Raw genomic sequence first — 23,604 nt, 5'->3', positions numbered from 1 at the left:
CATAGGGTTTTCTTAAGCAATGGATACTGAGAGGTGGTTTTGCCAGTCCCATGCTCTGAAATAGCCTATAGCACCTATAGTCTCCCATCCAAGTACCAACCAGGGTTGACCCTGCTTAGCTTCCAAGATCAGACATGATCTGGTGCCTTTACAATATTTAGATCCAGCACCTGTTTTCTACTTCTGACTGAAGATATTCTCCTCCTGATTTGCACAACTATTGAAAAAATATGGGCAACACATTACCCATCTTTGTGAAAGCATCAACCAAATGTTTTGGATCCCCTTCAAAATAAATAAGACAGGGGTAAAACAAATAAAATAGTAGCAGCTGACTGAGCAGCAGTTTTTTTTAAAAAAAATGAAAGAGTAGGAACTGAAACTTATGTAGTGATGAAGCAGGGCCATTTGCAAGAAATCATATTTATGGTCATTAACGTATGGGAAAACGAGAGCTAAAATTCCTGTGGTTTGTCTCACTGTAATTCAAGCCCATTATAGCTTGAACTCTCTCACTTTGGGATAGTTTAATTGTCTGCTCAGTCCTGCCAAATGGTGTGGATTTTTACTACGTTCCAGCTATAGATATTGTGTTATTTATAATCCCCCATTGTGTGCCTTTAAATGAAAGGAAATGGCAGGTGCATTTTAGACTATTGGAAAATATATTCAAAAGAATGCTAGACAGGAAAAGAAAAACCTTTAACACCTTTATTTAACCTGAGATGGAACAGAAGATACTTATTACCTTGCAACCTACCAGCAGACAAGTGTGAACTGCAATGATACAAGAATCACCAGTATCCCCAGAAGAATGGTTTTGCCACTTGGGAGAGGGCTGGCTTGTTGCAGCTTATTCTAACCAGTAAATAGCTTGTCCCTTTTAGTGCTCTTTGGCAAGTTTTCCCTTTTACCTCATTCCAACTAAGGTGCACTGAAGTGAAAAACTGGGCTGAACTTTGCCCATCAGTTGGTGTCAGTGACGTTTTTGCTTTGCATACCAATTCTTTCTCTTATTATCAGCTTGGGAACAAGTTTCCTAACAGCATTCATTGTCCCTGTAAGAGAAGCATGTAAAGAGAAAAGGGAAATCTTCTCTGAAGATGCCAGCCACAGATGCTGGCGAAACGTCAGGAAGAAACTCTGCTAGAACATGGCCACATAGCCTGAAAAACCCACAAAAAACTATAGAAAAGCAAAAAGTTTTGACGTTCTCTAAACAACTGGTCATAACTGCAATTTCTCAGTCCTGAAAAAGGTGGAAACTAGTCCCGGTTATTTGTGGTGTTATCCTCTGCTTCAAATTAAATTGATCATTTAACCCATCTGTTTGAGAAATGCTCTCTCCTCACCTCTGCACTTTTACTTAACTGTAAATTCCATTGAGCTCAGACAAACAGACTCCTGAAGGACATAGCAAGCACTGAAAAAGGTACAGTATATGATAATTTAATCTACATGAATATGTACCAAAATCATCTCCAAACCCCAAACTGTGTTCAAGCTTTTAAGAAGTCTTTATCGATTAAGCAAGATGTTGCAAAAAGCAGAGGGAAGGAGATAAAGAAAAACATTTTAAAAAAAGAAACAGACCTGATGAAAGTGGAAGAGTCCGCAGATATTCAGATTTGGTTCTCTCAGGTGATGCACTGGGATTAGGTGGCCATTGTGCTTTGCTGATAAGAGATAAGGAAGACAATGAAATCTAGCTGTAAATTCAGGAGTGCCTCTGTCCAAAGCCCACAAGTTTACTAACAGAAAACAAAGTAATTTGCCTCTAAACAAATCAGTCTGCACATATTTTTAAAAGCCAGCAAAAGCCAAACACAGGCTAGGTTTACCTACTGGTTGGAGGAAATGAACTTTCAGAGGAGAAAGTCTCAACTCCTGGTGGTATTAAACCCTCTTCCTCTCATTCCTAGAGGTACTGCTGCATAGGTCCTCAATGGTGTTCTTCTGTCATTACCTTCCCAGGATGGGAAATGCAGCAGCATAGGTCCTTCATCAAAAATTCCCAGCCCATGGGAGGATTGTGAGTGGCCAGCATCCCTAATCCTTAGGGAGGAATATGGTGATCTCTTTCCACATGGTCTGGATAGCCAGTGGTAACCCATGAGATGGAGGAGTGAGTTGCATTGCAGCCTTTCCCATCGTTCCAAAAGTAGCATTGGGAGAGCTAGTGTAGTAAACTGGTCAGAACGTGGGCCTCAGATTTGAGATCCAGGTTCGGATTGCCATTCAGCTATCAAACTCACTGAATAACTGTGAGTCAATCCCTCTCTCAGCTTAATGTACATCACAGGGTTGTTGTGAGGATAAAGTGGGGGGAGTCTGCCATTTAAGATACCTTGATCTAAGTGGAAGAGGTAAGACATAATCTGAGTGGTGTAGTAAGACTACAACACTGGAGAGCAGGGTTCAATTCCCTGTTCAGCCTTGGAAACCCACTGAGTGACCCTGAGTGCATCACACCCTCTCAGCCCCTGAAAACCCCATGATGCTTTGGGGTTGCCATAAATTGGAAGCAGCTTGAAGGCACACAACAAGAAGACATACCAAATATACTCAACTATAAGTCGACCTCATGTATAAGCCAAATTATGGGTTTTTAAATATGATCCATGGAAAAGTTAAGGGTAAAACCGTCCTAGGGACTTGAAACAAACGATGTAAAGGATGAAGCAAAGGAAAATTATGCCAAAGAACTTACAAAATCCCAGCAGGCATAAATGTTTGTCTTCACCCAAAAGGTTGGTTGAAAGAGAGAGCTATTGTATTGTGGCTGTGTAAGGGGTGGAATCATAGAGTTTGAAGAGACCCCAAGGACCATCCGGTCCAAACCTCTGCCATGCAGGAACTCACAATCAAAGAACCCCTGACAGATGGTCATCCATCCTCTGTTTAAAGACCTCCAAAGAAGGAGACTCTATCACACTCGAGGGAACGCGTTCCACTGCCAAAAAGCTCTTACTGTCAGGAAGTGTCTCCAAATGCTTAAGTGGCATCTCTTTTCCTGTAGCTTCCATCCACTGTTCTGTGTCCTATCCTCTGGAGCAGCAGAAAATGAGCATGCTTCATCTTCAATGTGACACCCCTTCAAATACTTAAGCATGCCAGACACACGTGGGGATGAGAAAATGCACACACATCAAAAAGGATGAAAAACCAAAGCAAAGAAAATGGTGACTACGTTAGGAGTGGTTATAGCCTTTAACTTTAATGTAATAACTTTGTCCGATTTTAACCTAAAAAAGCTGACAAACATATATAAATGTCTCATTCAAATCCTTCAAAAATAAATTCCTCTGGGCACTCCTTTGAGGGGAAGCAACAAAGAGTTTCCACCACTGCCATTTTCCCACCCAAGCATTCAAAAAGGCCAGAAACGGTACTGTAACAGAGAGAGTAGAAGTTGGCATTTCTTTTAGGTTCCCTTGGGACAGACTAAGCTCTTACCTTTCGCCACTCTACTCAGATGGTTCCTTCTTTTGATAAAGAAAAAGTACAGTACTTACAATGAGAGTCAGCGTGGTGTAATGGTTTAATTGTTGGACTATAACTCTGAAGAGTAGGGTTTGAATCCCAGTGGAGTCATGAAAACCCACTGGGTGACCTTGGGCAAATCACACTCTCTCAGCCTCAGAGAATGGCAATGGCAAACCCCCTCTGAAGAAACCTGCCAAGAAAACCCCATGATAGGTTTGCCTTAGGGTCACCATAAGTCAGAAAAGAAGGCACACAACAACAACAAATACACACACACACACACACCTATCAGTCATTGTACTGTAAATGGTACTTTACAAGCAAAAGAACTTTGTGGTTGTGTGCCTTTGGAAATGACTTCAAGGCACACGACAACAACAACAACAAGAGACAGTACTTACATTGACCTGTGGATAAGTCGACACAGTTTTTGGGCTCAATTTTTTAATTAAAATTTCTAGACTTATACATGAGTATATACAGTCGCCCCTCTTTTCTCGTGGACTTGAGGTCTGTGGTCTTGAATACTCATGGAGGGGTGACCTCCGTTATTTCCAATGGGACGTGCCCCTGTGGGCACTCCCTGCGTGCGCTCGCAGACACATGCCCCATTCAAGCCTATGGGGCTTGAATATTGGCGAGTCTCTGTTTTCGCCGGGGTGGTGGTCCGGAACAGATCCCCGGTGAAAACAGAGTGCCAGCCGTACAGTAATCTCACATTTAAGAATAAACACATGAAGAATGTTTCCATGTCAACCATAGCGTACACGGTCATCTGTATACATCCTCTGGCATGCAAGCACTTCAGGAAGTCATAGCAAAGGTGAGGGAAAAGTCCTGTATTTTGTGACCACCCACATGTTCCTGTGCTGCAGATTGCACCATCCACCCAGGAGTTGCCCTACAAATATACAGCATGCATGTCAAATGACAGGCAGGGAAAGGCAGACGAAGCCTGAGGATAAAAGAGGAGGAGATGGTTAAATGCTGGTGTGGTCTGACAATCTGATGTTTTACAGCAGGTCTAGTGAGACCTTGGTTGACTCAACCATGAAGTTCAGTTGCTTTCTTTCATTCTGATCTACCTTATTATTATTATTATTATTATTATTATTATTATTATTATTATTTCTTACCCACCTCCTCATGGATCAAGGTGGGGGACAACAAGAATAACAAACAAACAACATCAGTTAATAGATTTTATAACCCCTTTGGGACTAACTGAAAGGAAGACGTTGGCAGCCTGAGCTTTCGTAGACTTAAGTCTACTTCCTCAGATGCATTTGGAGTTGAAACAGTGATTAACCCGTGAAAATAATCACACAATTGCCATTAAAATGCGATTAAAATGAGATTAACACAAGAGCCCATGAATAACCAGGGAATAACCAGGCAATAAACAGCAAAAAGTCATGAATTATTTGCTGCTGTTTGTTGTCTGATTATTCACGGGATAATGGCACTTTAATTACGTTTCACCTCAATGTCATGTGAAAACCATTAGCACAATTGCAGGATTATCATGGGTTAATCACTGTTTATACTTCCAATTGTCCCCCGTGTGATCAACATCATGGTAGTTAAAAGTGGTATCCATGCAGGGATTGTGTGTGTGTGTGTGTGTGTGTGTGTGTGTCCTGGAATCAAACCCCAGAAGATACCAAGTCCTACTGTGTATGTGTGTGTGTGTGTGTTTTTATTATTATTCTTTATTTGTATAGTGCTGTAGATTTGTGTATATATTATATATATGCCACACCACTGTTGTACTTGGCATCGCTGCACAGTTGATACCCTATTGATTTCTGTTTGTTCATTATTTTGATTTTTAAAAAACATATATCAGTTAAGAGAGAGCATGGTGTAGTGGTTTGAACATTGGGCTATAACTCTGGAGACCAGGGTTTGGATCCCGGTGGTCATGTAAACCCACTTGGGCAAGTCACACTCTCTCAGCCTCAGAGAATGGCAATGGGAAAACCCCTCTGAAGAAACCTTGCCAAGAAAACCTCACGATAAGTTTGTCTTAGGGTCTCCATAAGTCATATAAGAAAGCACACAACAACATATATATATATATATATATATATACACACACACACACACACACACACACTGACACACATATGTATCAGTCATTGTAAATGGCACGTTACAAGTAGAAGGAGTTTGTTGTTGTGTGCCTTCAAGTTGTTTCCAACTTAATGCAATCCTAAGGAGAACCTATCCTGGGTTTTTCATGGTAAGATTTCTTCAGAGAGGGTTTGCCCTTGCCTTCCTCTGAGGCTGAGAGAGTGTCACTTGGCTCAGGTCACGCAACAGGTTTCATGGCCGAGCGGCGAACCGAATATAGAAAATGTATTAAAATATGCAAGAAAAAACCCCACAAATATTGGCCAAGACGTTTTTATTTGTTTAAAATAGAAGCACACTGCAGTGGTTTTTTATCTTGAGCATCACGTGTCTTGCCTTTTAAATCCCATTGTATTTTAATGGGATTTTATATTGCTTTCAGTTTCAGGTGATTTTTTATGTTTTAAATTTTATTGCAATGTTTGTTTGTTTGTTTAAATCTGTGACCAGGCGCCATAACCGCAAAGGAGGACAAGAAGGGCCCCACAAAATGTGGGGCTGAACTTTTGTTGTTGCTGTTATTTTATTAGTAAAAAGAGTTCAAAAGAGAAGAAGAAAATGCAGGGCACTGGAGAGAAAAATGGAGGACATAAGAAAAGATATATATATATATATGTGTGTAAACTATATCGATATATTTTCATGCTTCTTAATCATGCTCAGAATGGAGGACATTTGGGCAGAAGGTGGCAATGGAGGACGCGTCCTGGAAAAGAGGACCAAGGAGGGTCACCCGGCCCAGAGTAAAAATTAAACATAACAATAAGACTCCATAGGAATCAATGGAGGCTGCGCTTTGGGCCTACTTAGGCCTCTTTCGGGCGCTCCCTCCCCGTTGCCATGGCGACCCCGCGCCGTTCCTAGAGCGGCGCTTGGGAACGTTCTATGCGCCTCCATTTCTCCACGCGCCACACGCGGCCCCGCCCCTCTCTCCCTCAAAGAAGTCCGCATCCAACGTTCGCTCCCTGCCAAGCGAAGCGCGCGAGCTGTCACTTGAGCGAAGGGCGGGTGGTGTGTCCCTGACGTCATATGGGCAGCCCGGCTCCTATTGGCTGGGCGGCCTCACCAGACTGAAAAGGTTGTTTTCGGGAGGAAGCGTCTCCTTGTTGTCGTCGTCAGCAGCAGGGGGGGCGGGTGCTGAGGCGGCTCGCGCTCCGCCCGCTGATAGGCCGGCGGCGGGTCAGGTGGCTCGGCGGCCGGAGGAGGCGTCCCCCGCCGCGCATGCGCAGTAAGAGGAGGAGGCTATTTGAGTGGCTCTGCGTGGCTGCAGAGTGGCAGAAGGACGGCGCCTGAGGAGGAGGAAGGTAGGGCTTCTGTCGCTACTGCGGGGAAAGGGCGGTTGTTACTGTTGTTCTGTGCCTTCCCGACTGAAGGCAAGGGGTTTCCTTGGCAAGGTGGCTGCCCTGGCTCCGTGCGGTGGGATTCTCGGCATCGTCGTCTGTTCCACAGGACGGAGCCACCGCAGCCCAACTGGGCTCGAAGCGGGGTATTCCTAGAGTGTGGGAGCAGCCCCAGTCGCCCTGGTATCAGGCGCCCTGCTCAGCTCTTGCAGAGGAGATGCACTGGAACAAATGACACCCGTTGCCCATAGAGAAACCATGATTCCTTATGGGCAAGTAATCCCCATGTTTCCCTGAAGGCAAGGGTTCCCCAATGATTCCCTATAAGCAAGAGTTCCCCAGTGATTCCCTATGGGCAGGTATTCCCCAGTGATTCTCTATGGGCAAGTATGCCTCATGTTTCCCTATGGGCAAGTAATCCCCAATGATTCTCTATGGGCAAGTTTTCCCCTGTTTCCCTATAGGCAAGTGATTATGATTATGATTATGATTATGATTATGATTATGATTAAGTTTTAAGTAATCCCCATTACTCTCTATGGCCAAGTAATCCCCGTGTTTCCCTGTAGTCAAGTATTCCTCATGTTTCCCTATGGGCAAGTACTTTCCTTTGTTTTAGTACATCTCCTTGCAGGTTCATGGCCCTGGCTTCCTAATTTGAGTCTATCCACTTGGACTGCAGTCTTCCTCTTTCCTTGTTGACTTCTGCCGAGCATTATAGTATTTTCTTTGTTGTTGTGTGTCTTCAAGTCCTTTTTGGCATATGGCACTCCTGTCATTGGTGTGCATGTGTGGGGCAAGTTTCTTCAGAGGGGGTTTGCCATTGCCATCCCCTCTGAGGCTGAGAGAGTGTGGCCCTTGGGGTCTCTTCCAACTCTATGATTCTATGGTTTTCCGTTTTATTTAAGGGACACCATTTTGCTCTGCCATTATATTTAATGGGACTTGAGCATCCACGGATTCTGGAACCAAACCCCAGCAGATAAGAAGGGCCCAGTGTAATAGAATGCATATCCTTTGGAGGTTTTTAAAGAGAGGCTGGATCTGTTGGGGGGGGGGGTCTGGGGCCACCACAAACTACAGTTCCCAGATTTCCTCAGCATTGAGACATGGCCGTTAAAACGGTGTCAAACTTGATTATGTCTGCAGTGTGGAATGGATGTCAGTCTTCACAGCTTGTGTGTTTTGTGTGTAAAGAATCTCCCACAACTGCCTTCTATTCTCTTCCCCATGTATTGCAACAGGTCAAGTCCTTGCACCAGTGTATGGCTGCTTCTGAATGCTGGGGTGATCCGCCCCATAACCAACATCTTTAGCAAAAGATCTATTAAACGCTGGTGTAGCAGGCCTGCTAGTGTTCATTCAAAGAGCCTTTTTGTAAGAATCTATGCCTAAGGACTGAGACCTTGAAGGTGAAGCTTTTGGGGTAACTCACCCCCAGCCCCCCATTTGTTTCACAGGAGAGCTAGCAGCCAGGAGCTTGGACCTCAAGAAGATAATCCATCTCCAAATTCTTCCAGTAAAAGGGGGATCTGGATTTGAGGGAGGGATTTTGAAAGTAGATAGGAGAATCTATTATGCTTGTATCAGGTGAGGACACTAAATGGCTATCAGATAAGAACATCTCATGAATGAATGTTTTTCTCTCCTGGGAAATCTCTCCTTCCTGGAGTGAAAAAGCATCCCAGAGACTGTTTTTCTGGAAGAGAGGGCTGTTTGGTTCTTATCCAGCTCTGAGAGTATGAAAAGTAAAAGTCTTGAGATGAGTCCACAGCAGAGTAATCCTGGAGGCATGCTTTGTATAAAAGATGTCTCAGGTCCAACCTCCAGCATCTGTAGTAGGACTGGAGACAGATTGATGAATGAAATCTTGGAGAGCCTCTTCTTTTAGGCTAGACAGTTGACAGACAGCCTGATCTGGTATAAGGTATGTTTTTCATTCTCTGTTTCATCTTGCAATATAACATCCACCTGTCCAGTCTTAGCCAGTTTTCAGGCGAAGGATTTGGAAGGAAATCCCACTGTTTAGTTTACTGTCAGGTGAGCAAACATAGCACTGCAGCCATAGTTTTCATGGGAGGGGTGTAGCTCAGAGGTAGGCCACATGTCTTCTTTGCATGAGGTCCCATGCTCTATCTCTGGCATCTCCACATAAAGCAGGGAAAGAATCCTGTCTGAGGACTTGGAGGGGTGCTCTTGGTCAGTTGGGCAATATTGGTGAAAATGGATCAGTGCCTTGGCTTGCTGTAAGGCTGTTCTTCCTCTGGGCCCAGCATTCTTAAGATAGCGAATAGACACAAATGTTAAATAGCAGGAATAGCTGTAGCTCTTGCTCAGGAAGGGTAGTAGCTAGTGGATGGAAATTCTGTCTAAAAAGTCTTGAAGATGCCGCTTAGACATGGGCGGGGGTCAGCAAATTGGAATAGGTCCAAAGCACACTGCGGAAATAATTGTCTGAGACCGCTTTAACTGCCATGACTCAGTGCTAGGGAATCCTGGGATTTGTAGTTTCTTTTAGCTCCAGAGCTCTCTGACAGAGGTTAGATGTCTCACAAAACTACAATTCCCAGAATTCCCTAGCACTGAGCCTGGACAGGTAAAGCAGTTTCAAACTGGATTATTTCTGCAATGTGTTTTAGACCACAGGCACTTCAGGAGTGGTAGCAGAAATGTGTGAAGCTTTTCAAAGCTTCTAGACCAGTCTTGTCTGTCAGCCAACTAATACATACCACTTGTATCCTGTAGGTCTTAATTTTACAGTCTTTTATCAACCCAAACAACTAATGCTTTCTCCAGTAATGAAGGGTGCATTTTTATGGGATAAATCTTGTTGAATGACTTCTTACAAAGGAATCTCAGTGACCTTTCCAGAGGTTTTCTTACTTTTTGGTGTGTGGGTTGTCAGATGGAAGGCCTGTGTTTTGCTGAAGAGAGTAGATATGCATCCTGACTATATAGGTATGTGCTCTGTCCAAGGAAAAGTTTGTTGAAAGAAAATTTGCAGAGAGAAAGCTGTAACAAAAATGGGATTGCACATTTTTAGATGTAATAGCAATGTTTCTAAATCTAAAACTAGTTTTGACTAAATATCCCAAGTCATTCCTATCTGGACAATTTTGTTCTACATTTTTAATATTTAGAAAAACCTTTAAAATTAAGTAGAAACCACACTGTCTGGGTGGCAGTTGACCTCGTCCCCTGATGTTATTGCATTTGTCCATTTACACTTTGATCATGGTGGAGGAAAGTGTTTGAAGTTCTAGGTAGATAACCCTTATCTCCACTTATGTTCTTGAAAACAGTGAGGCCACTAGTTCTGTTAACTTAATCAGTTAGGCTTTTTCTGGCCTTCCTCAAAAGCTCAAAGTAATGTAAATAGTCTCTGTGCTGCATAATTATATTATTTTCCCACTCCCTTATTATTAGTGTGGAGTTTCAAAATTGCTGGTTTGTAAATAATATAGTTTATTGTGTATTTATTACACAGTAAATTTGCCTTAGGGTCACCATAGATTGGAAACTACACACAACAAGAAAAACAACAACAAATTAAAATGTACTGTTCTAATTATGTTGGAAGCTTGTCTTGTCTTGCAGTCCTAGCAGAAATGCAGGGCATAAGTCAAACAAATGTCCTCATTACAGTCTTGTAGGTAGGTCAGGCTTTAAGAGAGTGATCCATGGTCACAAGTGAGTGAATGCAAATTTTAAGCTGGGTCTCTCCAGCTCCTGATCTTAATGACTGGCTGTTATGTTTCACTGGCTATCCAAAGTATTTTTGTATCATAGTAATAATAGCTTAACATTGTTTACTAAAATAGCAGCATTAGCATTTCAGTGCTTAGAATCATTCACCATGTCTGTAATGCATACAGTAGCCCCATTAGATAGGACAGTATTATCCTATTACAAGATAGAAGAGAAAGGTTGAGACTAAAAAATAGCTCCTTGTGATTCGATGTTGAACTTTTACTTGTGTTTGTGATCTTCTAAATCACAACTCATTCTCTCTGCTTCTGTGCTACACTACATCTGTGGTATATCAGTGAAATGAGTTGTTGTTTTCTTTCCCACATTAACTCTTGTTTGTAAATCAGCTTTCTGTTCTATCTCATGGTAGAAAAGTGTGAAATTTGAGGGGATTACACAGATAAAACATGAAAGAAGCCTGTGGTCTGATTTGGCTGTTCTTCACTAACCATTTCTTGATGCACCTTACAGAAAACTAATGGAGAAACCTTTGCCCAGACTGGAGGATCGTACCTGGAGTTGTTCCTGTACCGCCAGAGGAAGGCACAGAATCCCCTTAAGTGGAACTGCTACAGGGCTGGCAGCCAAAGTGGGCGAAATGTTGAGCACTTCTGTCTCAAGTTCTCCCCTAACATTGATGGGTCATGGAGCCCGTAGTGCTAGCAACTCAGACCTTGGCAGTAGCACCAGCAGCAGTTTGAACTTGAGCAGGGACTTAGTGCAGCGGAGCCTGGTGCTCTTTGTCGTGGGCACTTTCCTCGCCCTGGTGCTGAACCTGTTGCAGATCCAGAGGAATGTGACTCTGTTCCCTGAAGAAGTCATCTCTACCATCTTCTCCTCTGCCTGGTGGGTGCCCCCTTGCTGTGGGACTGCAGCAGGTGAGTCACTGGGCTGAATGGAGGTTAACTGGAGGGGCCTAGTGTTGGGTTCTTGCTTCACTGAGGTCACATTTTGACTAGTTATCAAACTCTGTGCTTCACTCAGCCTTTATGCAAAAAGGTTTCCTGAGCAGCTTTGTAGCAATTATAATTTAGGCACATTTTCTTTCAGGTATTTTTCCCTATTTAAAGAAATTATCACAATCTTTATCCAGAAAGGCTTTCTCAGCAGCTTTCATCAGCTTGCTCAAGAGACTGTACCAATGAGAATTTAGCCACATTTTCTTTGATTTTTTTCCTTATTTAAATACTTTTTCCCTCAGTCTTTATCCAAAAAGGCTTCCTGAGCAGCTTTCACCAGCTCCCTCAGAGGCTACCTGTGAGAATTTAGGCACTTTGCAAATGTATCCAGGTAGCGAGTAAATTTGGAGAATAGTAGCAATAGGTATGAAACATGGGTCTAAAGCACACTGCAGAAATCATCCAGTTTGAGACCGCTTTAACTGCCCTCAGTGCTAGGGACTCCTGGGAATTGTAGTTTGTTGTGGCACCAGAGCTCTCTGACAGAGAAGGCTAAATATCGCACAAAACTACAGTTCCCAGAATTCCCTAGCACTGAGCCAGGGCAGTTAAAGTGGTCTCAAGATGGATTATTTCTGCAGTGTGTTTCGGACCCATGGTTAGCTCTGCTGATTCATGTTCCAAAACCCTTTGCAAGAACCCACCAGATGTGGAGGGCATAGACAGGGTGGCACATGGGCCTGTGCAACCTGTCGCCCTTCTGAGCTCGTGCGGCTGTGAGTGTTGGCATTGTGGCTGATCCTGAAGCAATTGTCTGTCAAGATTTAACACGAGCTGGGTTGACTCATCACCATTCTCTGCCTCCTGATTGGCTCTCCCTTGAAACTGGTGAGCCGCATGTTCCTGTTCTTATTGGTTCCCTGCCTGAACATGCCACACACTTTAATCGAAAAACAAGGAAGTCACATGTTGTGACAGCAGAGGAGGGGAAATGGAGCTTGGCAAGGTGCCTGTTCTAAGAGCAGCTGCAGCAGCTTCATCTGCCAGCAGGAACCTAAGAGTTCCTAAAAGCCCAACATGTCTTACAACCCAGGTTTAAATGAGAGGCTCTCTTTTGTACCCAGTGAAAATGAAGCATAGATATAACAAAGCCCAAATCTTGTGGCTTGCAACCATAACATAAATAAAAATTGAATTAAAAAAGAATGTTAACCTCAACATGGATTACTGTATATACTCACACAGTAATCTAGAGTCTAGGAATTTTTTAATTAAAAAAATGACCCCAAAAATCTGTGTCGATTTACACACAGGTCAATGTAAATACTGTATCTAAACCCTTATTTTTAAAAAGAACCACCCCCTGGTAAAAGGCAAGAGCATAACCTGTCCTGGAAGCACTTATCACCCTCTGTTCTGTCATCCATCCCATCTTTAGTATGAGCACAAACATTTAATGTCTGCTGAGATTTTGTAAGTTCTTTGTACAGTGCGCCCGTGCCATACACGGCCTTGAGCATATGTGCTCAAGCCGCGGGGCGGAAAGGGCGGCGCGTCCCATTCAATTGAATGGGCGTGCGCGCCCGTTGCGCCCCGCGCGCCGCCACGCACGAGCCCCATTGTTTCCAATGGGGCTCAAGCATAGGTGGAATTCGCCTTACGCGGAGGGATCCGGAACGGATCCCCGCGTAAGGCGAGGACGCACTGTACTTTCATTACTTACATCCTTTGTTACATGCCCCTAAGTTTTACCTTCAACTTATCTACAGGTCATATAAAAATCCATAATTTTGGCTCCAAAACCTGTCCTTGACTTCTCTTTGAGGTTGACTTATAGTTTGTCAAATCTTTGGGCAGAGACAGAACAAATTATTCTGTAACATGTTTTTATATTGTTTTGCTATTAAAATGGATGTTGTGGCTCATTCAAGCTGAGATAACATCCTTTCAAACCTCGAACTGTCTTCAGAATTGAGAGAATTTAAAGAGAACTGAAAATTATGGTTTTCCAAATGCACAATGCGAAACAAGCTGGTGATAAGCAAGACTACTCACTTGTTATGGTTCTGTTGTGTAACATATTTTTATTTAGGGGTGGGTCCTGATGCTGGTCAGTAGCTGCACCCATGGTCCTTCATCATTGATTACACTGGCTGTGACTGATGAGAGAGGCAGTCCAACAATGTCCAGAGGTTGATGCATACCCCACACCAATCTTACTTCTGATGTAATATGAGTAGGGTGGTGGTTGTTCCCATTTTGCAGATGGGTACTTAGGTCTAAGAAAGCATGGTGAGACCTTGCAGTTCTTTAAATGATGATTGTACAAAAATGTTTAACCCCCAAAAAGTTAATTTCCAAATTCAGTGCTAAGTACTATAATTTGCCATCAGTTTAGTGAAACAACTACTTTCAAATACGATGTGATTCCAAATGGTATTTTCTGGCATCCTAAAATATAATTTTGAAACCACGCTGTTTTTCCAATACTAAACAGAGTTGATGTTGGCACAGGCCTGAATGTGCCAGTCCCTTTTCCTACACAGGTTATTCCAGGGCTGAATTAAATAGCTAGTTTGTGCTCATCTACTCAAGAGGCTTCAGCCATACAGGCCTGTAGGTAGCTTTGGCTGGATCTCACAGAAATAATTGGAGCCTATCACTATGATAGTGATCACTATCACTATGATATCCCCTCTGTTGTAAGCTGCCCAGATTCCCAGTGATTGGGCGGCATATAAATAAATCCATTATTATTATTATTATTATTATTATTATTATTATTATTATTATGTGTCCCCTAAAACAGCAAGTTAAACAAGTTCTGGTCTGCATGTTATTACTACACGAAAGCTGGTTGAAACAGTCTCCATACATTGGTTTCATTCCTGCTGATGGTTTTGTTAAATGAACAGAGCAATCTTCTGCACTTGTTTGTCTGGCATGAAGAGCTGACCCATCTGGTTTAGAAACTTTTCTAGCCAGGTGTAAGAACTCTATAGCAACAGCAAGTACATTTCTATACCACTTATCAGTGCACATAAACACTCCCTAAGTGGTTTACAAAGTGTAAGCTAATTGCACCCAAAAAGCTGAGTACTCATTTTAGCGACTTACAGAAGGATGCAAGGCTGAGTGAACCTTGGAGTCCCTGCAATCGAACTCACAACCTCGTGGCTGTGAATGGGTGCAGTACAGGCATTTAACCACTGCACCACCAGGGCTCTGTAAAATCTCTCTAGAGATTGTCTCTTCATGTGGCAGTGATTTGGAAACAAGTCATGATTTGAAGGCTGTTTGAAACAATCTCTACATGTGTTGATAATGTGCACTAAGTCTTTGAAAGGCTGTCTTGTAAGCTGTAAATTACAACATGAAGATGACTTCTATTAAGGTTAGTAGAATTGAGAGCCAGTGTGGTGCAGTAGTTTGAGCACTGGACTAGGACTGTGGAGAATAGGTTTTGAATCCTGCTCAGCCATGGAACCCCACTGGGTGACTTTTGGCAAGTCACACTCTCTCAGCCTCAGAGGAAGATACCGGCAGGGGGGTGGTGAATCTGAACAAATCTTGCTGGGAAAACCCCATGATAGGCTCACCTTAGGGTCACCACAAGTCAGAACAACAACATTAGTTAAACAGTAGTTGATCATTTTGAAAGGTATTCCACTTCAGCAGCTCCTGCTCTGTGATACTTTGATAAAGCCCGTATGTTACTTGTCAGCTAGAAAAAGTGATCATATAACTACCACAGTGGACATTAAATGTTTAACTTTTTAAAAAAATCAAGTAGCATTGTCAGAAAAGAAGGCCATAACTCCCTTTATGACTTTAAAGCTTATAAAGGTCTTTGAACTTGGAAGGTTTCTGGAAGTTGGTAAGCATTCCCATTTCTTGACAATAGGAAGATGGTTAAGTGAGGAAACTCTCCCCTTCCTTGATTGACAGCGGCAAATAAGCATTGGTCCTCCTTCCACTGCAAATGCATGAACATACATGAAGCTTAAGTTTCTCAAATGTCATTTACAGACATAACACTAACATATATAGGTCAACCTTCTTCCTAACATTTCACTATGTACTGTGGAAATGCATATATAGAGGACCTTGGTAGTAATAACTTTGTGAATAATTTTGTCTTCTTTTTTTAACAGCTGTTATTGGACTGCTTTATCCTTGCATTGACAGTCACCTTGGGGAGCCTCACAAATTCAAGCGAGAATGGGCCAGCGTGATGCGATGTATAGCAGTATTTGTTGGGATTAACCATGCAAGTGCTGTATCCTTGAAATATTTTATCTGTATTTCAGACAATAATCAATCAGCTTTTAACTGAAATGTAAATATGCAGGAATGACTCCATCTTCAGATGTTAATTTCTACACTTGCTTCTTTCTAAAATATCCCTTTAAAAGAATTTGTATGTCTTGTTGATTAGTTCTGTGTACAATAGGACTACTTCTGTTGGCAGAAGGGAAGCCACCGTCCCCAGCAGCAGGACAAGAGTTTGGCTCTGATGTCGCTGCTGAAGAGAACTCACTATTTGTGGTCTGGAGGATCTTTATACCAGCTCTCAGATTCCCAATGGTCTGAAAAAGGCAATGCTAGTTATAGCCAGGCATGTTTTGGGCGTTGAACTGATTACTATAGCACATGAAAGATTAGGCAGTGGGGTATAAGATAAAAAGAAGAAACAAAGTAAATGATCAGGCATACCTGCATAGTATTGGAAACTCTTGCGAAGCCAGATCTGATCTAACTTCATAATCGAAGGCATCACTTGATATTCAGAGTGATTAAAGTTTTTGTTTGGGCAGCTTTGGCGCATATGTAACACTTGTTCCCTTCTTGAGTATGACAAAGATAGTTTTCACTGGCTTCCCCTGCAGGCTTTCCTTTGAATGCCATTATTTAGGAAAACCAGCATCTCATTGAGGTACTGAATTTCTCCTCATTTTCCTTGGAATGTCTGGACAGATTACATAATGAAAATTTGAATAGAGTCAAGTAGTATGTTAGCAAGGAAAGGTACTTTAGCTGTCCTGCTGTTGCCTTTTTTCCCTTTCATGAATTGTTTTTTTACACTTTAACTGCAGGTGCAAAAGAGGGATGTATGAAAGACAAGGGACACATAGAATGTGAAAGGGAGGCAACACCTTATAGTACTGAATTAAATGACAAAATCTATGGCTAGGCTTGAGAATTTTTGCGGGGAGAAACTTGTCAGACATGAAGATCACTTAATTTTCCTTAGCTTTCTGCTTAGAAATTGGATTTTGCAAACAACATCCAGCTCTCTTTAACACTGGCAGCTTTGTCACTGGGCCTCTGGTGGACATTTGATCGTTCCAGAAGCGGCCTGGGCCTTGGAATTACGATAGCTTTTGTAGCTACTCTGATTACACAGTTTCTGGTCTATAATGGTGTTTATCAGTAAGTATCTTTCCCAGTGTGTCACTTTAATGTGTCCTGTTTTTGGGATCTGAATTAAGTTTATACTTGTGTTACATTCTTAAGTACCATGTGTTCACCATTTCTTTGATAAAGTGAGATTGGCAGTAGCTGTGTTTCAGTGGCATGACATTCTTGTAATTCATTATTTTATTTAAAGAACATTGGCCTATGTTAAATTATCAGGTAATTTGTACTTGTACTCTGTACTTAGCCAAGAAACTATACCAGCTACCAGAGGAGAGAAGCTGCCTCCTCAACAGAAATGCAAGAGTCCCCTAGGAAGACTAGTTAGTTCCAGGGTTGGTTGGTGTGTTGTTGTTTTTTTATTTTTCAGGCAAGTAACATCTTTGCAAAGCTGCACTTAACACATCCTAAAACATTTTTAAACAACCTGGGGGGCGGGGAAAGAAGCTATCCCCCAACACCCAGGGTGGTAATGAGGCAAATAAGTGACTGTGTAAATAAAATAATGGAATATATTCTTCAGTGACATACTTAGTATTGCTGAGAGAGGGTGATCAATATATTCTTCAGCAAATACTTAGTACTGAAAGACCCTCCCTCCATCTTGACTGCCACCACCCTGGCCTTGGAGGGAGAGAAGAAGAGGCAGGCACAGCTCCACTATGCCTAGGCCCAGAGACAGATGAAAGGCCCTCCCTCTATTTTAACCGCCACCACCCTATCTTCAGAGGGAGAGAAGAACCGGCAGTATCTGTTGGACTTGATCCTCTTCCCCACTGCCATTCCATTCTCCTTTTGTGCCATGTCTCTTCAAATTGTAAGCCTGAGGACAGGGAAGTGGCAAATTAACAATCTGTAAGATGCTCTGAGAGTAGGCTTGCCATATCCCGCCTGTGGGCGGGACTTTCCCGGTTTTGGGCGGGTCTGCACGGTCCCGCCCTGGGTTGGCCCCGCCCCCGGGATTTCCCCCGCGCCCAGGCTTTGTTGCAAAGTGTGCAACAGCGGTGGCGGGGGAAAGAGAGAGAGGCCTCTGTAGAGAGGCCAGACTTCTTTCCCCGCCTGAGCTCCGCCAGCAAAAACGGAGCCCAGGTGGGGAAAAGAAAGCCTCCCTGGGAGTGGATTCCTTCTCCGCTTGGGCTGCCTCCAACGGAGCCCAGGCGGAGAAGGAATCCTCCCTCAGCGAGGCTCTTTTTCAAATGTAGGACCCCCCCCCCAAAAAAAAGTCCTACATTTGAAAATTTTGTCCTACATTTGTCCCGGTTTGGAGGTCCGGACTAATGGCAACCCTATCTGAGAGGCTTTGTGGCTGAAGAGCAGGGTATAAATACTCTAATTATAATAATATGGTTGACAAAGGTGATAATGCCTATATGCACATTCATAATCCTGCCACTTTATATTTCCAGTATAGTCAAATGTTGATGATTTACAAAGACAAATTTTGTTGAACAGTTTCTAAAAGCTACAGACAGTTGTAAATTGTTTTTCTTTTTTTTACTTGTCTTTAGGTATACTTCGCCTGATTTTCTTTACATCCGATCCTGGCTGCCATGTATATTTTTTTCTGGAGGTGTGACTGTAGGAAACATAGGACGGCAACTGGCTATGGTAATTATCATGCATGTTTAATAGGTGTTGAAAGTAAGTGGTGCCTCATTAGAAGGTGATTGCAATGAGTGTGACCCCACATCATCTTATGTGTTGTATGCAGGCACAGACTTCCAGGATGATGATCAGTTAATGAAGCAAAATACAAAGTACCCGTTTTCTAAGCTCTTTCCTTACAAATAATTGGTGACAAAACTTATAGTGTTATGCTTTTTGAGCATGCCACAATAGCTAGTGAGGCAGACTAAATTGCTTTCCTTTTTTCTTTTGGTTTTGCTCCTCAAACCTGCTCTGTAAGTGATTACGGAGGCAGCTGTTCTACTTTCCTGTTGTACATAGCTACAATAGAATCACCAAGAGCAGAATCCCATTCTTTGCCAGGTTGACTTTTTCGCATTGTTTACTGCAAACATGCTGCTGCAACCCAACACTGAAAATGTGCCTTCCTCCAGTCTTCCTTAACTATCCACCCAATGCCAAGGCTGCAGAAAAAAAATTCCCTGGCTAGACAAGCAAGAAAAGAGGGGCTAGGCTGGGCTCCCATAAAAAGACTTTGTAAAAAGGAACTTTGTCAGAGGCTTTGTTAACTGTGGTTTGCTTGTAATTGCCCCCACAGCCCCAAAGTCAACCAAGATTTATTTTGCATAGACTTACTGTTCAGGTTTTATTCCACCAACTGACTGGATTGTTATTAGAATGTCTTAATGGCACATTACTTAGACTGTCCAAAATCAAAGTTGTGGTGCTCCACTAATTTAAAAGAATATAGTCAAATTTCAATGCAAGTTAAATATTACTTAATTTTTAAAACTACATTAACACTTATTGTTTTGACTACAGGGTGTTTCTGAGAAGCCTCACAGTGACTAAATGCAGCTCGGATCTGAAGCACCTGCAGGGAGGCAGAAGTAAGATCTGTTGCTGATTTCAAACTAGGATTTCTTCTTGAACACCTTGAGCGAGCTCCCTGCACAAATGACTTGGGAAGACAAAATCATTCAGCTTAAGCGTGGCCAAGAGCTTACCTCAAATATATTTAGGAGAAGTCTCTGGGCTTGGCTGTTCTGTGGAAGAATCCAGTACAGACTTGATGCGTAACAAGCCCATGCTTAGTGGCACTTCACCTGCGTTCCAGTTGAAGTCATTGAAAAAGCTGCCATATTTCAAAGCCTTGAAACAAAAGCTTTGTACAAGTGCCCAAAGAAGGTTGATTGGTACTGAAGGGTGGGGTATATGAATGGGTTTAATAGGAATAGTGAATATTCAAACATCTTTTAAGATAGGGTTGCCTTTGAAATAAAGGTGATCACCAAAAAAAATACAATCTTTTTGAAGTTGTATTGAGAAATAGCTGACCGTGGGCACAATCCATTTGGAAGGCTTCAGTGAAATCAAGGGGAGAGAATTTTACCTGTTTCTGAGAAGCTTATGCAGGAGTATTCCTGAAGTGTTAGTTTGACTTGTGCAGTTTGTTTCAATACATGAGCATTTGAGGGTGGGGAAGAATGAGATTATCTTGTAGACAGAAGCAATAAGTCTGTCAACTGTTAATCTATGGTTTATGGACATTTAGTGATTTATGGTCCTGCTATTGGATACACACAGCCAAAATCAATTACTGTTCAGTAATGTGTGTCACCACATCTGTTATGTGCATCCATCCTTAAGTACTTTACTGGCAAGCCTGTCCTCAATAATACTACATCAGTTGAAGAGGAGGCATTCCTATGTGATATCTGTTGAGCTTTCTGACTGGTTTCAGAGCCCAAACAAACTTTGCCATAAGAAGGGCAGGGCAAGCCAGCAGTGTTACTGAATGCTTCTTATAAACGATCTGGCTTTACAGTGTGTTTCTAAAGCTCACTTTGTGTTTTGTTGGGGAGGGGTTGGTGTTTGAAACTCTATAGAACATACAATCTGTGATTGCCTTGTAAGGAAGAATGCTTCTGTTACTACATTAAGTATCTGATGTTTCATAAATAGCTTCATGATGAGCACGCTAGTGGTTTAAATAGTATAGACTACAGTTGATCTAATGAACAACAAGTATTGGGTCTCAAAATTTTAAGTGCAATGTGCAATTGAGAAAAATCTGAGCCTTGTAGTCTCCTCTTTAATATCTTCATTGAACAGTGGATCTTGAAGAGGAGAACTTTGAACTCATTTCAATGCTTCATGGAAGCTAAAATTCAGCAATAACAGTGACAAATGCTAATTTATAACTTATACTAAATTCCTGTGGTCCAACTTCCAAGTGCACTCTTACTGTGCTGCTACCTTTCTGTATTAGGCAGTTAGATCCTCTTCCATTTCCAATCTCATGGCTTCCAGACTTGTCAATGACTACTGTTTAAAACTTTAAGATGAAATTAAAGAACAATAAATATGGGAATAGCCTGCTGTTATGGATATAAAATTATGTGGAACAGGTCACTGATCCCAACACTGGGAAAGGGCTGGGCTCCCCTTAAAACCTCCTGACAGCTTTCATGGCTGTGTATATTGCCCCATTGCTGAAAGGAAATAGTTCCACTATTGTTAGCTGTTGTCCCTAGTCTTAAACTCCCCTCTTCCCTAGTACACACTTTGAGAATTGCTATTTTAAAACTAGGAATACTAGCAAGGCTTTCCCATCTTATAAAAGGCTTAAAAAACCTTTTGGAAAACAAACAAATTGACAAACCTTGATTTTCCACCTTCCACCCATCTTGGGTTAGAGTCTGACCAGAAGGAAAATTCATATCTTCACCAATCGTCAAGGTATACAGAAGCTCTTAGGAGAACCGCCATCCCCTGTGGTCCTCTTCGCTCACCCATGTGTCAGGATGACAGAAGGGAGAGGCATCTCCTTCTCCCCTCCCTGCATCCCACTGCAGCTCCCCTAAGCAGTGCTTGAAAGATAAGTAAAATGAGAGGGGATTTTGTACTGGGGCCTGGTGGGGATGAGCAAGGCCCTGGGTTGGCGAGTTAAAATTTTCAAAGATTTCATGCATTTTTGAAGGTTTGAGAGTATTCCCAAGGTAACCCTTAGGCGAGCTTGCCTCTCTTTGCCTAAAATGTTTGGAGGGAATACTTAAATACTATAGGTAGGTTTGATTTGTTTCTTCTTGAATGAAGAAGTGGTCAGGAAGATGATGAGCAGTAAGGTACAAATGACTTGCTTTGAAGGTGTTCCATAGACGTCTGATACTGCTCAACAATAAATCAAAAGTTGCAGCCTTAGGGCCTTACTTGTCACATGGGTCTTAAAGATGTATTAATATTCTATCTCTACTGCTTACTCCATTTTGAATGATATGCCCAAGTGAGCATGCATTAGCAAGACAAAAGCCACCTGTATCAATTAAATTTAGTTGGAGATATCAATTACAGAAGATCCTAGGAAGTTGTTTCTTTTGACAACATCCTTAATATTAGGTGCAACTAAAGAGGACAATGATAACCTGTAAATATGTAATCATTAAATGAGTTAAGTATTTTACTTGTAAAGGTTTATTTGTAAATCTGTTTTGAAAAGACAGCCAAAATATGTTTAAAGTTCAATCTTGCCAATACTTGTAAGTATCTGAACCAAAGTGGTCAGAGTTTGTGTTACAAAGAAAGTGTGGGGGGGTGGGGGGGGACTTGCACTATCCTGGATTGGTTTCTTTCAGTTTTCAGACTCAGTACATTTTTCAACTGTGTTTTTTTAAATAAAATTAAAAATTTCAAACAACTGTTTCAAACAAAAAGTGATTTGGTAGAACTGTCACAATCTTCCCTGAATATTGGTCTTGGCATTGCATTGTGGACAAAGTTCCCAAAGGGGCAGATGACCCATCTGCAATTTAGCATTTTTTGGAGTTGCCCAGTAAAACGTGCTGTTTCTACAGTATATACAATTGGAAATTGCACTGTTCCAGAAGCCTGAGGATGGTTTTCACATCTGATATCTTGCGGATTTGGAGACAGAAAAGTTCCTAGAGCAGCCTTGTCCCTTCCTAGAAATTGTGATCTCCCTAGATGAGCATTGGGGGATGGGTTCCATGGACTGTCCCAGTGTCTTAAATGAAGAAAGCCATCTTCACTCCCAAGCTAAGCCAAGCAGGGGCGCTGCCTGAAATGTTTACCCAGTTAGCTAGGAGTAGAGCTAAGGTGTTATTATCTGGGGAAGACTTGGTCAGAGTGATGTAGTGGTTTGACCACTGGACTATGACTGGACAGCAGGGCTCAAATTCCTGCTCAGACATGAAAACTTGGGCAAGTCGACCTCAGAGGAATGCAACAGCAAACCCTCTCTAAAGAAACTTACCAAGAAAACCCTGTATAGTCACCATACGTCACAAATGACTTGAAGGCAAACAACACACAAAACTATTCAAATGCACGGTTGGGGTAAGAGTGAAGCCAGGCTAGTGGATACTATGCAGAGCGCATAGGCTTGGGCCATATCTTTGAAAGCTGCTTTCTGGCTCCTGAGCCACCATGTCATGAGCACAGTTAATTTATAATAATAATAAAATTTTATTTCTATACCGCTATTCCAGCGATCACAGCGGTGTACATCAAAGATAATTGAAACATTAGCATGAAATAATACAAAGTTAATAATTAAGAACAGTTAAAAAAAAAGTTTTAAAAAAAAACTCACAACACTCTATACAAGTGGCTGTGTAGAATGGAATACACAAAGACATTGCCACGGGGAAAAGAATGACCACAAGGCTCACGGGGGGAAAGCCTGGCGGAACAAAAAAGTCTTCAAGTTCTTCTTGAAAGCATCGAGGGAGGTGGAAGTACGGAGCTCATTGGGGAGGGAGTTCCAGAGCTGAGGGGCTGAAATAGAGAAAGCCCTCTGAGCTGATACATATTGAGCGTCTGGAACTCTTAAAAGATGTCTTTCACCCGACCTGAGAGTGCGGGGCGGATTGTATGGGGAGAGGCGGTCCTCCAAGTACCCTACCATTTACTACCATTGGATTTACCAT

At 42.3% G+C, this 23,604-nt stretch overlaps 2 protein-coding genes across 3 annotated transcripts in view; one reads left to right on the top strand and one right to left on the bottom strand.

Annotated features, from left to right (window-relative positions):
• LOC149310056 (uncharacterized) overlaps window positions 1–3,185 on the bottom strand; it is a 28,609-nt gene extending 25,424 nt beyond the window's left edge. For both annotated transcript variants that reach the window (XR_016281862.1, XM_089531452.1), the window contains exons 1-2: window positions 2,972–3,185; window positions 1,594–1,676 (exon numbers count right to left, since the gene is read on the bottom strand). Coding sequence is in view for 1 of the 2 variants with exons in the window: in XM_089531452.1 (XP_089387578.1) it covers window positions 1,594–1,676; window positions 2,972–3,026 (138 nt within the window). In the remaining variant the exon portion in view is untranslated. The remainder of the gene's footprint in view (window positions 1–1,593; window positions 1,677–2,971) is intronic.
• Window positions 3,186–6,682: 3,497 nt separating this feature from the next.
• INSIG1 (insulin induced gene 1) lies at window positions 6,683–22,368 on the top strand. Its single transcript, XM_089533578.1, has 6 exons — window positions 6,683–6,926; window positions 11,184–11,590; window positions 15,766–15,890; window positions 16,878–17,044; window positions 18,538–18,637; window positions 19,478–22,368. The coding sequence occupies exons 2-6, from the start codon at window positions 11,191–11,193 to the stop codon at window positions 19,505–19,507; spliced, it is 822 nt and encodes a 273-aa protein (XP_089389704.1). The 5' UTR covers window positions 6,683–6,926; window positions 11,184–11,190; the 3' UTR covers window positions 19,508–22,368.
• The last annotated feature ends 1,236 nt before the right edge of the window (window positions 22,369–23,604 follow it).

This window comes from Sceloporus occidentalis, unplaced genomic scaffold (genome assembly GCF_023333645.1).
Source record: "Sceloporus occidentalis isolate IW3139 unplaced genomic scaffold, rSceOcc1.0.p SCAF_7, whole genome shotgun sequence".
Taxonomy (NCBI): Eukaryota; Metazoa; Chordata; class Lepidosauria; order Squamata; family Phrynosomatidae; genus Sceloporus; species Sceloporus occidentalis.
This window is presented reverse-complemented; position numbering and strand designations above follow the sequence as displayed.

What these genes read in the sequence shown, in the direction of transcription:
- INSIG1 (XM_089533578.1), top strand. Translation starts at nt 11,191, where the DNA reads ATGGAGAAACCTTTGCCCAGACTGGAGGATCGTACCTGGAGTTGTTCC. An exon ending in TTGCTGTGGGACTGCAGCAG is followed by an intron (nt 11,591 to 15,765) that starts GTGAGTCACTGG and finishes TTTTTTTAACAG; the next exon opens with CTGTTATTGGACTGCTTTAT. An exon ending in GGATTAACCATGCAAGTGCT is followed by an intron (nt 15,891 to 16,877) that starts GTATCCTTGAAA and finishes CTTTCTGCTTAG; the next exon opens with AAATTGGATTTTGCAAACAA.